General features: G+C 41.7%; 1 protein-coding gene across 3 annotated transcripts in view; it reads left to right on the top strand.

Moving 5' to 3' along the window:
* Positions 1–245: 245 nt before the first annotated feature.
* HTR7 (5-hydroxytryptamine receptor 7) overlaps positions 246–15,788 on the top strand; it is a 78,551-nt gene continuing 63,008 nt past the window's right edge. For all 3 annotated transcript variants that reach the window (XM_014785531.2, XM_004427816.2, XM_087432260.1), the window contains exon 1: positions 246–1,000. In XM_014785531.2, the coding sequence (XP_014641017.1) occupies positions 456–1,000 (545 nt within the window). In that variant the 5' untranslated portion in view covers positions 246–455. The remainder of the gene's footprint in view (positions 1,001–15,788) is intronic.

Here is a 15,788-nt window from a genome sequence, read left to right as displayed (position 1 = left end):
CGGCGGCCGGCGGCGGCGGTGGCGGCGGGGACGCGGCGCGGCTGCCGCAGGGGAGCGGCGGCGGCGGCGGCGGGCGCGAGGGGCGGGGCGCACCCCGCAACTTCTGCCGCTGCCTCCCGGGCGCTCTCGGCCGAGCGCGCGGCTGCTGCGGGCTGTGGGCGGCGGTGCGGCCGGCCGACCCCGGCCCGCAGGCCCGCGAGCCCGCGCGTCCGTCGGGTGCCTGACGCGCCTCGGGCGGGGAGTCCCTGCGCGGCCGCGCTCGCGCGTTGGCCGCAGCGGCTGGGGGCCCGGGACGTGCGGGACCGCGAGGCCGAGCCGGGACGCCCCCCAGCGGCCGGCGCGGGCCCCATGTCTGGCCCGCGCGGAGCGGAGCAGGCGAGGTGAAGCCCCCGGGCCGGCAGCCGGAGCTCGTGGCGGCGGCGCCGGCTCCATGGGCAGCAGCGCACAGCGGCACGATGATGGACGTTAACAGCAGCGGCCGCCCGGACCTCTACGGGCACCTCCGCTCTTTCCTGCTGCCCGAGGTGGGGCGCGGGCTGCCCGACCTGAGCCCCGACGGCGCCGGCCCGGTTGCGGGCTCCTGGGCGCCGCACCTGCTGCGCGGGGTCCCCGAGGTGACGGCCAGCCCCGTGCCCACTTGGGACGCGCCCCCGGACAATGCCTCCGGCTGCTGGGAGCAGATCAACTATGGCAGAGCCGAGAAAGTTGTGATCGGCTCCATCCTGACGCTCATCACGCTGCTGACGATCGCCGGCAACTGCCTGGTGGTGATCTCGGTGTGCTTCGTCAAGAAGCTCCGCCAGCCCTCCAACTACCTGATTGTGTCCCTGGCACTGGCCGACCTCTCGGTGGCCGTGGCGGTCATGCCCTTCGTCAGCGTCACCGACCTCATCGGAGGCAAGTGGATCTTTGGCCACTTCTTCTGCAACGTCTTCATCGCCATGGACGTCATGTGCTGCACAGCTTCGATCATGACCCTGTGCGTGATCAGCATCGACAGGTAAGGGCCGGGGCGCCCCGTCCCGGGGTCCGGCTGGGGATGTGCTGGCTGCTCAGCCCCGCGCTCTCGCTTTTCCGGGAAGGATAAGCCAGACTTCACGGCGGGATGAAGGGCTGCGCTTAAGACATCAACCCCCACACATCCACCCTACACCAACCAAACAACTTCAGTTACGGCAAAGCCGATACACACCTTTAAATGAAGAGCCCGAATTGTTCTGGTTTACTATAGTGAAGATGTTAAGACCAAAGTTAAGAGTATTTTAAGCATTAGCAGTTCCACCAGGGGGTCCCTTGGCTTGGTTTTCAGAAGGAAGGGCTTTGATCCTCTCTGAGCTTGACAAACCCTTGCTGTGAGCCTGGAAGAGTCAGTTCTTACTTTAAGAAATCAGTGAGAGAAAAGCCACCTCGCTTCCCTGATTGTAGGAGCTACTCCCCCGGCCAATGAAAAGACCTAGGATGGTTCCAGAATTGGAGGTCTACATGTCTTACCTTGCACCCCTGTGATTGCTAATTCTGAAACTTATTCTTTTGGAAGTCGGGTTTTAGAGTTTGGCAACGTTGTCTGTATGGCACAGGCTTACTGACTGGAGCCTTACTCCCTGTCTGAATGGTTGCTTCTAGCCTTTCATCATATCCCTTGGGAATCTTCTCTTGAGAACTCCCCCACTGGAGTAATTGAAACAGAGGCTGACCATCTGTCAGGGATGCTGGGGAAAAAAATTTCTGCCTTGGATGTCAGATTGGACCAGGAGACAGAGGGTTTCTTTAGACTCTAGGATTACAGGATTCTGCATTGGAGCTAGTCTTTGGCTCTGGAAATACTGTGCAATTGACAACTTGAAGTATGGTCCCAGTGCTCTTTGGCCACAGAATAACTCTGCTTCTCTTGAAACTGAAATACTAGACCTTAATATTCACACGCAGAATTCTGCTGGTGTTTTAAAACCAGCACAAGACTGGTATCCTGTTGTGTTTAGTGATACAGAGAAACGGTTGCTTATTTCCTTAGTGGATCTACAGAACCTTTAAACGTGTAGACCTTTCAGCATAGGAGAAATAATTGATGCCTCCACATTTAAAATGACAGTGTCTCGGAGGATGGAAATTTTCCATCCTTTTCCTCCCTGTAAACACTACTGTTAATGGTTTGTTGATATTTAACAAGTTCTGCTATTTTACTGCTTGGCCAGGGTTTATAATTACTGAATAAAGGGAATGATAGGAAAGGGGATATTTTCAAGGAAAAAATACATCATAGCTGCATTTAAAGATCTAGATTATTTTTAAAAAATTGATCCTGCCATTTTATATATTATGTTAGGATCTTCTGAGAGCAAACAAGGAATCGTTTTTGAGTAGAGCATGAACTACGTATATGGGAATATTAGCTCCAAACTTGACAGCTGAAGTTTGGAATTACCATAGTTAAGAATGACAAAAACATATTCCTTTATAGCCTGGCTGTGGCAGCAGGAGCTAGGAGAGCACACTCAATATGCATAGTAAGTGTGTAGATGAACTATAAGCACAGAAACTCAACTGCTCAGCCAACCAGGATGGTGCTTCTTGCGTGAATGGAGGCCTTTAAATGGAACTTGAACTTAGTGTAATAAAGCAAATAACAATTGATGCTGCAAGTAATACATTTATAATATTTTTCATTTCATAATTGATAAGTGATAAACAGTACAGTGTGCTAACTTGTCTCCAAAGGCAGCCATTGCTTTCATTCTTCTGGGCACATTTAGGTTTGGCCGAGACCACCCTGAGATTCTTGTACATGAGTGCTAAAGGCTTTCTTCACTCAGTGTGCACGTGTGACTTACCAGCAGCAGGAACGTTCGAATACAAAGAAGAGGTTAATCCTTTTTGGCAAGAGCTTCTAATTTTTCGGTCAACTATATCCTTATGCTTGTCACAAATTGTAGTAATATAGGGATATATGTTCTATTTCTTCATTTCCTGTGAGAATTGCCCCATTGGTGAATTCTGCTTAAAAATCATTTTAGAAGATGAACATATCATTTCTTTAGATAAAATGAAGAATTGATAACCTTGGAAAACACAGGTTGCTTTTCTTCCAAGAACACACAGAACTAAAAATGAGAAAAAGGAAAATGTATTTGATATCTAAGGTGAATTATTCCTGAAAAGAATGTTTTCTGCAGTTTCACTGTAGACCATGACTGGTGATATAAAAATGTGCTAAGAAAATATGAAAAAAAATTTAATCTTCATTCATTCATTTATCCATTCCCTCTTGAGTGCCTAATACAGGTTATGCTGTGCTTTGTGCAGCATAATCAAAGGTGAATGACAATATTCCTGCTTTTGAACCCATATCATATTGTGAGAGTTGGGATATCTGTTGGGCATTTAATCTGTCTGAAAGGGAGGCTTCAACACTCCCATGCCCACCCTTTCTAGATAGTGACTCATGTTCACTGAAAATGTAGCAGCCGTTGGATGGGCACTTCCTTACCTCACTTTCCACCACCAAACAAACAATTTTTCCTCGATCTGTACTGTTCTTTTTATTTCTCTCCATTTAAAAAGCAAGAAGACATTGTGTCCCAGCAAAGACCAAACCACCTGTACTTCATATCCCAGCCCCTCTCACCTTCTCGAAGACTTTGTTCCTTCCTTGATCCCTCATCTCTTCTTTGTCTCCAGCTTTTTTTCTCTACCAGGTCAAGCTTGATCTTCTGTCTTTTTTTTTTTTTTTTGTGAGGAAGATTGGCCCTGAGCTAACATCCGTTGCCAGTCTTCCTCTTTTTGCTGAGGAAGATTAGCCGTGAGCTAACATCTGTGCCTGTCTTCCTCCATTTTTTTTTTGTATATGGAAGGCCTGCCACAGTATGGCTTGATGAGCAGTATGTAGGTCTGCACCAGGGATCTGAACCTGAGAACCTCAGGCTGCAGAAGCTGAGGGCACAAACTTAACCACTACACACCGGGCCGGCCCCCATTGATCTTCTGTCTCTAAGAACTCCTTCTTTGGCCTCACTTTTCCTCCAGTTCCTGATCCACTTCACAGTTAAGCTCCTCAAAGAACTGTGCCCACAACCTGTCTTTCTTTCCTTACCCCTCAGATAGATGCATTTGACGCTCACCAGGTCTACTGCAATGTCTAACTGGCCTTCCTGGTTCCACTTCTGTCCACCCTCATCCGTTACCTATGAAGAAGCTAGAATGATCTAGTGTAAAACAAAATTTTTTTAAGTGAGATAAAATTTTCCTATAGTGAAATGCAGATATTAAATGTATAATTTGATGAGTTTTGACAAATGTATATACCCATGTAACCAATACTCCAATCAAGATATAGAATATTTTTGTCATCCCAGAAAGTTCCCTTGTGCCCCTTTTAGAATGATCTTTTAAAAATAGAAATCAAATTAGCTTTTATACACAGTTTTAGAAACATGCAAAACAGTTCTATATATTGATTAGGGAAGCCTATATAAGGAGCGAAAGCATAAAATAGTGCAGAGGAATGATGAAGACCAAGTTCACGAGAGTGCTTTTCTCTGGCGGGGTGGGGGGAGGAGTAATCAGGGAGTAGTTCACAGATCAACTGTATTGGTAATGTTTTGTTTCTTAAACTTGGTAGTGGATACAGTCTTGGTATTCTTTGTATAATCTTCTGTATGTCTGCAATATATTTTTTACCTTTTTTTGGAAATACATACTATAGAAAAGTGAAGAGTCCTAAGTGTAGAGCTTGATAAATTTCCACAAAGTGAACACATCGATGTAATCTCCAAGTAAAACAAGAAATCAAACATTACTAACCTCCCAGAGGTCCCCTCCTGCCTCTTCCCAATTTCTAATATTCCCAAAGATAACCATTGTCCTGACTTTTAGCATCATAAATTAGTTTTGCTTTGTCAAAACTTCATATAAATGGAATAATAGTATGTACTTTTAAATCTGGCTTCTTTTGCTCAACAAAATGTCTGTGTGATTCATCTATAGTTTTTAGATTATCAGTAGTTCATTCATTTTTATTGCTGAATAGTAATCCATTGTATAAATATACCATACATTTCTTTAAAATTTGTTTACATTTATGTTGTCTACATTTCACCTATAGATGGACATTTGAATTGTTTCCATTTTCTGGCTATTACTAACAATGCTTCTATAAACATTTGTGTACAAGTCATTTTGCGGACATGTTTTTGTTTCTTTTGGGTAAATACGATACTGGGTGACGAGGTACCTTTTGGCATTTTAATTCTATTTACCCCCTCACGCCTTTTGTATTATTGTTGTCATGCATTTTAATCTACATATTTTTAAAACCCATCACATGGTATTTTTATTGTTGTTTTAAACAATCAATATTTGCAGATATGAAATGTACAATTTGATGAGTTGTATTTATGCATGTGTTTACCTTTTCCATTGCTCTTTATTTTTTCTGTATTATTATGTTTTCCTCTGGGATCATTTTATTCTGCCCAATTAGGATTTGTTGACTTTTTTTTTAAGTGAAGGTTGGCTGGTGACAAATCCTCTCAGTTTTCACTTGTCTGCAAATGTCTTAATTTTATTATCATTTCTGAATGATATTTTCTTAGTATGGAATTCTATATTTGAGATTTTTTCACTACTTTACAACTTTATTCCATTGTCTTCAGGTTTCCATAATTTCTTTTGAAAAATCAGCCATTAACCAACATTATTATTACTCCTTTGAAGATAATGTGCCATTTTTCCTGTGGCTGCTTTTAGGATTTTCTCTTTGTCTTTAGATTGTATCAATTTTTCTATGATGACCATAGGTCTGGAATTATTGATTATCTTTTGTTGTTTATTTGCTTTCAACTCTGCTGGAGTTCTTAGTTATTTTTGTATTTGTGCCTTGATATCTCTAATCAGTTTGCTATTATCTCTTCAAATACTTTTCTGGTCCCATTTTTTTCTCTTCTTCTATGTCTTCAAATTTATGTAAATTAGACCTTTTTGCTCTAATGTCTCTTGCACTCTTTTCTATATTTTCCATTTTACTTTTTTCTCTGTGCTTCAGTTTTGAAAAATTTTTGACCTGCCTTCCAATTTATGTCATCTCTTCTACTATGTCTAATCTCTTGTTCAGTCTTAATATCTATTGAGTTCTTAATTTCACAGTCCTAGAAATTCCATTTGATCCTTTTTATTGATTCTAATCTCTGGTGAAATTCTCTACCTTTTCATCTTATTTCTCCATCTTGTTATTATATTTTTGAGTATATTAATCATAGTCAGACTCTTTTTCTACTAACTCCAATATTTGAATCACTTGTCGGTTTTTTGTGTGATCTGTTTTTTTTTCCATTCTGTTTTCTGTGTGTCTGGGCATGCCTAGTAAATTTTAATTATATACTCAACATTTTGTATGAAAAATTGTAGATGTTGTCAATAATGATATTTTACTCCAGAGAAAATAGCTGCTAGGCAAGCGTATTGGGGAATTGATTATTGTAATCCAGTTAGGGGCTGAGCTGATTGTAGGCTATGTTTTAATAAAGCTCTGTCTGCCACTGACTAATACCTCTTTCTAGGTGTAGCCTTCTTGATATTTCAGCTAAGAGCGTGGGGTGTTCTCAATGACATCTCGCCCTGGCTAGTTCAGAACTCTAATTTTTCTCTCCTCAGTACTGTGAAGCATTTTGGGAGCTTTCTCCTTGGCATCTTAGGAGCCTTCTGCCCTATACAGCTTCAGAATTCAGCAAATGTCTTGAGGGGAGTACCAGCCAAGTGTTTGGCTTGGTTTTTTGCTCCTCTCATCTTACTGGGATCTTTGACCTCTCAAGTCTCTAATTTTTGTCTTTCTATCCTCAATAGCCTACCAAAAGTTCTTCTGGTATTATTGCCTCTTATTAGCAACTCTGCTGAGGCTCTTTGCCTGGATCCTTAGCACCTTATCCCTCACTTAGTTATGGCAAATGTGCCAAAGGAAAGAATAGCTGCAGAATTTTGGCTCGCCTCTCTGTGGTTTTCTCTTCTTCAGGATTTTGTCCCCTCAGCTCCTGGTTGTCTCAACAGCTCTGTGATGCCTTCAAGCAGGGGTGTGTGTGTGTGTGTGTGTGTGTGTGTGTGTGTATTTGTGCTTTATTCAGCTTTTCTAGTGGTTTTCAGCAGAAGCATTGGTCTGAAGCATCAAGCAACCCCATCATAGCTAGAAGTGGATGTGTGCCTAAAATATTTTAAATATATACAAATATAGAAATATAATTTTGTAAATTTCCTGCTTAAAACTCTTGCTTGGCTTTTCATTTAACTTAGAATAAAATTCACACTCTAGCATGTCTGCAAGGTCCCTGGTTTGTTCTTGCCTTACTACCCAACAACGTTTTGTACAATATTTCATCTTGCTTTTCATAGTCTACTTGTATTGACCTTTTCCAGTTTCTCCATCATGCCAAATTCTTTCCTGCATCAGGCCTATTCCATGCAAACACACTAACTGATATATTTGTGAAACTATGATTTCATGTCTGAAGTTTTATTCTCTAATATATGTTTTTTGATCCCAAGTTGGAAAGCTTAAAAGTGCTTAACCCTCTAGAGTCGCAACAATTAAAATGTCTGAAAAATACCAGGTATTGGCAAGGATGTAGAGCAAAGGGAACTTTCATATATTACTAGTAGGATTGTGAGTTGGTGAACTGCTTTGAAAATAGTTTGGAATTATCATAGAATGTTGAAGACAAATACACCCTATGACCTTGTTATTTTACCACTAGTTATATATCAGAGAGACTCTTGTCACCAAAAATCTTGTACAAGACTATTTATAACATCCAAAAACTTGAAACCCCCAAACTTGAAATAATACATGTGTGTATCAATAGTAGAATGGATAAATTGTGGTATATTCATACAGTAGAATACTATTCAGTGGTGGTTATCAAACTTAGTGTACATCAGAACTATCTGGAGAGCTTATTAAAAACAGATTGCTGGGCCCCACCCCAGGAGTTTCTGATTCAGTAAATCTGGGGTGGAGCCCAAGAATCTGTATTTCAAATAAATTTCCAGATGATTCTGATGCTCCTGGTTTTGGGACCTTACTTAGAAAACTGTTACTATATAGCAATGAAAATGAACAAACCAGCTAAAATGAATCTAACAAAGGAATTTAAGCAACTTAAATATTTTGAAACATATTTAAAAGTCAAGAGTATAGTCTAAAGAGCCTAATTGTATCCATTGCCTAGCTTCAACAGTGATCAATTGATGGCCAATTTATTCAATGTATACTTTGCAACTGCTCCCTCCTCCCACTATTTTAAATCAAATTTCAGACATCCTGTCATTTTACCTATAAGTACTCTGGGATCACAAGCACAATGCTGAACAGAAGAAGCAGAGTACAAAAGAACACACACAATGTGATTCCATTCATAAAAAAATTTAAAACAGACAAACAACATTGTTTAGAGACATACATATATGGAAATATTATAAAGAAAAGGAAGGAAATATATGTAATAGGAACAAGAATAGTTATTACTTCTAGGTGGGAAGAGGGGGTTACGATCAGAGAGGCGTGCTTTTGAGGTAGTGTCACGTTCTGTCTCTTGACTGTAATGGTAGTTACATGAGGGTTCACTTTTAAAATTCCTGTTAAAGTAACCATGTATGTTTTAGGTACTTCTCTGCATGGGTATCTTGTTTTATAATAAAAGGGACAAAAGTATTTATTTGATGACATCTTGTGTGGTGCATTTGTGTATTCATCAGGTCTATGATTAATCAGAGCAGATGCAATTATTATTTTAATGCTATCAGCAACCATTAGTTTTTAGCTTCGTGTGTGAGGGCAGTGGTCATCTTTGGGTTGTTTGTAGTTACAGGAACTCATCTGGCTTATTTGCAAGAGCCATAATCTTTAGTTCTGACTGGTGTCTGGCTGAAGCCTTGCTTCCTCGCCAGGTACTATGACTCATTCGCTTCGATGATCTGAGTTCTGCTCTTGGCTTTAATTCTGCTGTGATCAGCAGTGCAGGGTGCATTCTGGCTTCTTTGGATTGCCTTTCTCTTTGAAGGAAGCCATCCTTGCTCATCTCTAAAATTGATTTTCAGCTTGTAGAATTTCACTTTAAGAGTTGATAGAATCCTCTTCTTGCTTTGCTATGGGAAGGAGAAAGGGAGGAGAAGAAACAGATCTGCTCTGTTCTTTTGTTAAGTATCACTTCTCACAAACTACTTTTGTTTCTTCTTATGTTAACTAACAGGAAGTAATACCTCAGGGTAGAAATGCTTACAGCTAATAGATGTTTAGTGTTTTATTGGTCACAGATCGCTTTCCATATACAGAAATCTCCTTAGATCCTCTCTACAACATTGTGAAGTGGGCATTATTATCCCTACTTGATGTTGGAGGACAAAAGTGACTTGTTCAAGGACATACAGTTTGTATGAGTGGAAACTGTGTTCAAAGCCTATTCAAGTGCCATGTATTTATGTATGTATGTATACATATTTAAGGAAAACAATAAAAGTTTAGACATGGGTCATGATGAAGGAGATAAATTCTGACTTGGATCTTAAAAGAAATGTTGAATTAGACCGGTGATGAAAAGGCAGGAGAATTTCCAGGCAAGGGGAACAGCAGATGCCAAGAGCATGGAGGCAGTGAATCAGTCTGTGAGTGAACTTACAGAGAGGGAGCAGGAAGGCATTCCATGTGAGAGAAGGGCATAGGAATCGCCCAACCCATCAGACTTCACCCCTTGTGGCAGATGCTGCTGGTTGCCTATTCCAGCCCCCATCCTCCCCTTCCTTTTTAGTTACAGGACTTCCTGTTTCTACCTGGGAATATGGCTGCTGAGAATAAAGACTACATTTCCTTAGCTCCCCTGCAGTTGTGTGTCCATGTTACTAAATTTTGATCCAAGAGATGTTAGTAGAAGTATTGTTTTGGTTTCTTGGAAATTTCCTTCAGGACAATTGGTGTGTGCCCTCTTCTTCTTCTTTTTTGTCCTGTCTTCCATCTTGTCACCTGGAATGTGAATATGGTGGCTAAAGCTCTGTCCATCGTCTTGGTCTACATAGACAAGTGGGGCCGTGGTTGGGAAGGAAGGGCGGTGCTCTGGAAGGGTAGCCTGGATCCTGGAGGATTGTGGACTCCACAGGATTGCTGGAACCCTCACTTCTTACTGACTGATGAACAGATACCATTATGTTGTCTGTCACGTGCAGCTGAATTCAATTCCAACTGCTGAACCTAAGTGCCAGTTTCCTACCCCACTCCCTCATCCTTGCCACTGGTGTCCACATACACTTTCTAAAACATCATTGCAAAAGTATCACTGTGTCATTCTCTTTTGGAAACCCTTCAGGAATAACAGCTACCATTTTTGAGGGCTTTCTGTGCTATATAAATTCCTAGAGACTTTACACATGATATCTCATTTAATCTTCATCAAACCCTCATAAGGGTGTTTATTGAATGTCTATCATCGAGTATCTCTGTTGGCCAAAGGAGAACAAGACAGAGTATGAATATTTTTAATCCCATTCTGTAGATGAGGAAGCTGAGGAAACACACACATTGTATGTGGCAGGAACAGCATCTGAATCAAAAGCCCATATATGTCCCCTACGTCATTGTAGCCATCGCCTGCTACATGAGGAGAGCGTTGTTAGGAGAGCATTCAAAGCCTTTTATAATTTGACTCCAGCCTCCCTAGTAGCCTCAATCTGACTAACTCCATCATAGGCACCCTCCTTTTTAACAATATGTCAAACAGAACTAATGCTCTTACCCCCCAAACTTGTTCCTCTTCCAAGGGTCCCACTCCAATAAGTGGCATCAGTCTGCACCCAGTTGCTTTGCTTGCCATTTGCATATCATCTTTGAAACGTCCCACCCAACCCCCCTACTCTCACCTGCCAATCACCAGGTTCTGCTGATTGTCCCTCCACTTTCCTTCTTCCCCCTTTCTAGCACCAGCAACTCAAGCCAAGCCCCTATCATCTTTCATTCGGACCATTCAGAGTAGCCTCCCAGTGTTCTCCCTGTATCTACCCTTGCCCCGTGTTAATGCAGAGTGTGTAACCCTAGATGCACATTAGAATCATCTGGCCAATTAAAAAAATGCAAATGCTTGGAACCCACCTCTAAAGATCCTGATTTAATTGGTCTGGGTGGGCCTGGGCATCAGTATGTTTGAAAATATCCCCCAGGTGATTCTAATCTGTAGCCAGAGGGAGAACCCCAGAGTTAGAGTGATCTTTTAAAAATGCAAATGTGATTTTATCCGTGGTTCCCAAACTTATCTGCACATTAGAATCACCTAGGAATCTTCAAAAAATTCCAAAGCCCATACCCAGGCCATACACAAGCCCAACTAATTCAGAATCTCTGGGGGTGGGGCTAATGCATCCGTATTTTGGAAGCTCCTTAGGTTAGTCCTGGATTTTGCTGTTCTGCTTCAAACTCTTTAATAGGTTAATAAGTTTCCTTGCTCTTGGGATAAGATCCTAAATCTTTAATTGACCTAAAAGATTATATAATCTGACCTCACCTATCTCACCAGATCAGGGGTTGGCAAACTTTTTTCTGTGAAGGGCTAGATAGTAAATCTTTCAGGCTTGTGCGCCAGATGGTCTCCTTTGCGACTGCTCAGCTCTGCCATTGTAACATGAAAGCAGCCTAGACAGTATGTAAATGTATGGGCCTGGCTGTGTTCCAGTGAACCTTTATTTATGGATACTGAAATTTAAATTTCATATAATTTTCACGTGTCGTTAAATATTATTATTGTTTTTGATTTTTTCAACTATTTTAAAATGTAAAAACCACTCTTAGCTGTACAAAAACAGGCAGGGGCCAGATTTGACCCTACTGGAGTTTGCTGACTTCTGCCCCAAATTCGATGCAATTCAATTCAATTCAATTCCCTATCTATCTATCTACCAATCATCTATCTCCCTCCCCTTGTCTCCTCCCCACCACCCCATTCTGGCAGCTCTGGTTTTCTTTCAATTCCTTGACATTTTGATGTTCAGGGAGACAAGTCTTTTTATTGCTCGAGCCCTCCCACTCCCCCAACGCACTTTTCTACCTTCTTGTCTAGTTAATTTTCATCACGCTTCAGACAGGTCCTTGATTAGATGTTATTGTCTCATGAAAGCACTCCTCGAGTCCCCAGACTATCCTTAAACAGTCTTATAACTCGATGCATTCTTTCTTCCTAGTACTCACTTCAATTTTTAATCAATGGTTTGTGAAATTAAGTGTAGCATATTCATGATTTGTGAGATCATCCATACATTCTGCATGGCAGGACCTGGGTCTGTCTTGTTGGAGACTACCTCTCCAGCCTAGTAATAGGTACATAGTAGGTATTCAGTTAATCTTTGTGGATTGACTGAGGAAGGAAGGAAGAGAGGGAGGGTGAGTGCCTCTGATTCCCAAATGTCTGGCCTGGACTTCTTATTCTCCAGCCTCCTATAAAACATTCCTCTTGGTGACAGTGTAGAAGTTTCCTTGGGAAACCAAATTAGGATCAGGAGATTGTCTGATGAAACAGAAGCAGCTGGAGGCAGTGAGACAGTCCCAAGGGATTGTCCCATCAAGGTGTAGTAGGCTAGTGAGTTGCTTTCTGCTCTCCATGCATGTGCAGAACACTGACATTAACAAAGCCCCAGTGATACAGAAGCCTTAGCAGCTTAGAGCCAGGAATCAGCTCTTTATTATCGTCATTGCTGTGCCATGGAGCAGGGTGAAAATGCAGACAAAATTAAATGAAAATCCCAGAAACTTTTTCTTTCAGTGAAGAAGCATATTTTCGACCAAGCTTGTGCATCCGAGAAGGAAAGCCATAGGTGTCAGGCATGAAGGCAATACCCACTTAGGGGAGCATAATAACTGGCAGTCGTGATATCATTTACTGAGTGTGTACTGTGTGCCAAGCCCAGTGCCAAGGGCTTTCTGTGATTCATCTCATTTAATCTCCATGACCACTCTGTGGGTACTCTCATCCCCGCCACCCCTGTGTGATGAGGAAAGGGAGGCTGATGGAGGTTAAGTAACTTGCCCAAGAGCACACAGGAAGAAAGCAGTGGAATCACATTTGGCTGGGGAGGTCCGACTCCTGGTCTTTTGAGGCTCAGAGGGGTGCTGGCTTCGTGAATATCGTCTATGAACCATGTCAACCAATAGGTGTTTTCTCCTGCCTTTCAGAGAGGATGACGATGATGTTAATATAATATTAATAATTATTATTTGTATAATATTAGTATAAGTCCATTGTCTCTTATCTAATATCTTTGAGGCCAGATGTGTTTCTGCACATCTTCTCCACTTCTCCAGTGTTGATCCAGGGCACCCCCCACTCCAGTCCATCTGTTAACTTTTGGATTAGGGTTAAGGTGAGGTCATTATGGAACATCAAGATCCATTCCTTCACAGCTTTAAGATAGAATCTGAGCAGCAGGCTCTAACAGAGAGGCCAGGGGTGTGTGTGTCTGTGTGTGTGAGAGAGAGAGAGAGAGAGGGAGGAAGAAATGGATGGAGAGAGACAGGAAGAGAGGACGGGAGGAGAGAGGGAGAGAGAGGATGCATGCATGAGCAAGCAGGAGGAGATCGTGGAGGTGAGATTTATTTAATAAGCAAATGCTTATTGTTGGCCTGCTAGATATTTAAGTTCTGTGGAGATACAAAGGTGAATAAAGACACAGCTCTGTCATCAAGAGGTTATCTAGTTGAGCATAAATTAAGATTATTTTATTCACATATCAGAAAATTTGGAGCATTATAAAGTTAGGATATACCTGTTGCTTTGCAGTCAATCCCTGTGTGATATGACCTTTCTTGAAGGAGTTTATGAGTCATTTAGTTCTGGTGGCGAGCAATTGGATTGTTTGAGCATTTCCATCAATAAAAACCTAGGTACTCTGTGGTCTGGTTTTGAAGAGGCTTTCTGTGCCTGAAGAATTCTTGTTAAGGACTGCTGTAAAATGAAGGCTCCTCGGTCAAATCTAAGTGCTCACTCTTCTGATGTTGTATGTTGAGTACAGGATGCCAACCATTGGGAGCTGAGCAGCTGTGAGCCTTTAGGGGAACATCTCTAGTGCATCTATTTGGGGAGCTTTATTTTTGTCCATTTAGTCAGTTTGCGTTCTCACTTTCATCACGGCCTCTGTTCTGATTCAAATTCCTAAGCATCCTACATTTCTGGGCATTCTGATAATATTTTCCACTTTTCAAATAGAGGCAGCTAGATAGCTTTCTTCCTTCCAAAGTTCCTTTCATCTGGAACATCAGGCAGAACCATCCGCCTCAAGGGGGCTATCAATATTTATGGTTAAAGATAGGGAGTCTTAAATGGCATGCTCTAAACCGTCTATAATCAATCTGGTCCAGCTGCCTGAATATTTCAGAATTTTATTTGGGTAAATGTATATTCTGTATGTTTGGTTTGAAAAAGTCTATTTGATTGATAGTCTCAATAAAAGTCTTTGAAAATTCTTCCGTTCTGATGAACAGATTGCTTTGCAGTTTCAGACTTGATAGTTTTCTGGGTACTGCACGCCCCTAACCCTCTGGCTTTCTTTCTGGGTCACAAAGGTGATAGTCCTTTATTAGCAACTTCTTAACATATGAAAATCGCCTTTTCTTATTATGGGAGTCATAGGGGTTCATCTATTCACTTCTTCAACATTTGTTGATTACTTAATCTTCATTGGTTACTCTTCCATATCCTAAACAAGGCAAATAAAGACTTTGCTCTCTTGAATCTTATATTCTAGTAAGAATACGCAAGAAACAGATAAATTAAAAAAAAAATACACTAATTCATTGGGAACAAGTGCTACATGGAAAATGAAAACAGAGTGATGTGTTAGAGTAGGTGATCATGGAAGGCCTTTCTGAGGAGATGACATATGCATTGAGATGTAAATAACATGATACAGCTGGCTATGTGAAGATCAGGAGGAAGAACATTCCAGGCAAAGGCAGCAGCTGGTGCAAAGGCCCTGGGCCGATATGATTGGAGTAGAGGATGAAAGGAAAGCCTGGAAGGAGATGAGAGTAGAGCAGTGGTCACAAATCCTATTGGGATTTGGGCCAGGTAAAGAGTTTGGATTTTATTCTAAGTGCAATGGAGCCATTGGAGAATTTGAGGTCTAGGGTTATGTGATCTGATTTATAATTTTAAAGTTTATTTTGGTTACTTTGTGGAGAATGAAATGGAGAGGTGAGAGTGAAAGCTGGGAGACCAACTGAAATGCTTCTGCAGTAGTTAACTAAGAGATACTTGCAGCTTGGACTGGGTTGGGGGTAGTGAAGATGGGGAAAAGTGGAGGGATTCCAGATATGTCTTGGAGGTACATTGGAAGGGCTAGTTAATGGATTGGGTGTGGGAAGTGAGGGACAGAGAAGACTAAAGGATGACCCTTGTGCTTTTGGCTCAAGCAACTCAGTAGACAGTGATGCTGTTTACCAAATGGGAGAGTAGTAGAACTGGTGGTAAAAATCAAGAGTTCTATTTTGAAAGGTAAGTTTGATAGCAATAGACCTCTGGATATAAGAGTCTAGAATTCCAGAGAGAAGTCAGGACTAGAAATACAAATTTGGGTGTCATTGTAAACGATATTTAAAGCCATAGAGTGGGAGAGAATAGATAGGAAAAGGTGTCTGGATACCAAGCCTTAGGGAGATAAAATATTGAGAGGTTAAGAGAAGTGGAGGAGCTGGCAAAGTTTAAAATGGAATGGTCATTGAAATATGAGGAATACCTGGAAAGTATGCTATCATGGAAATTAAAGGAAACGTGTTTTGA

Source organism: Ceratotherium simum, chromosome 6 (assembly GCF_057802395.1).
Source record: "Ceratotherium simum simum isolate JZ-2026a chromosome 6, ASM5780239v1, whole genome shotgun sequence".
Lineage (NCBI taxonomy): Eukaryota > Metazoa > Chordata > Mammalia > Perissodactyla > Rhinocerotidae > Ceratotherium > Ceratotherium simum.
This window is presented reverse-complemented; position numbering and strand designations above follow the sequence as displayed.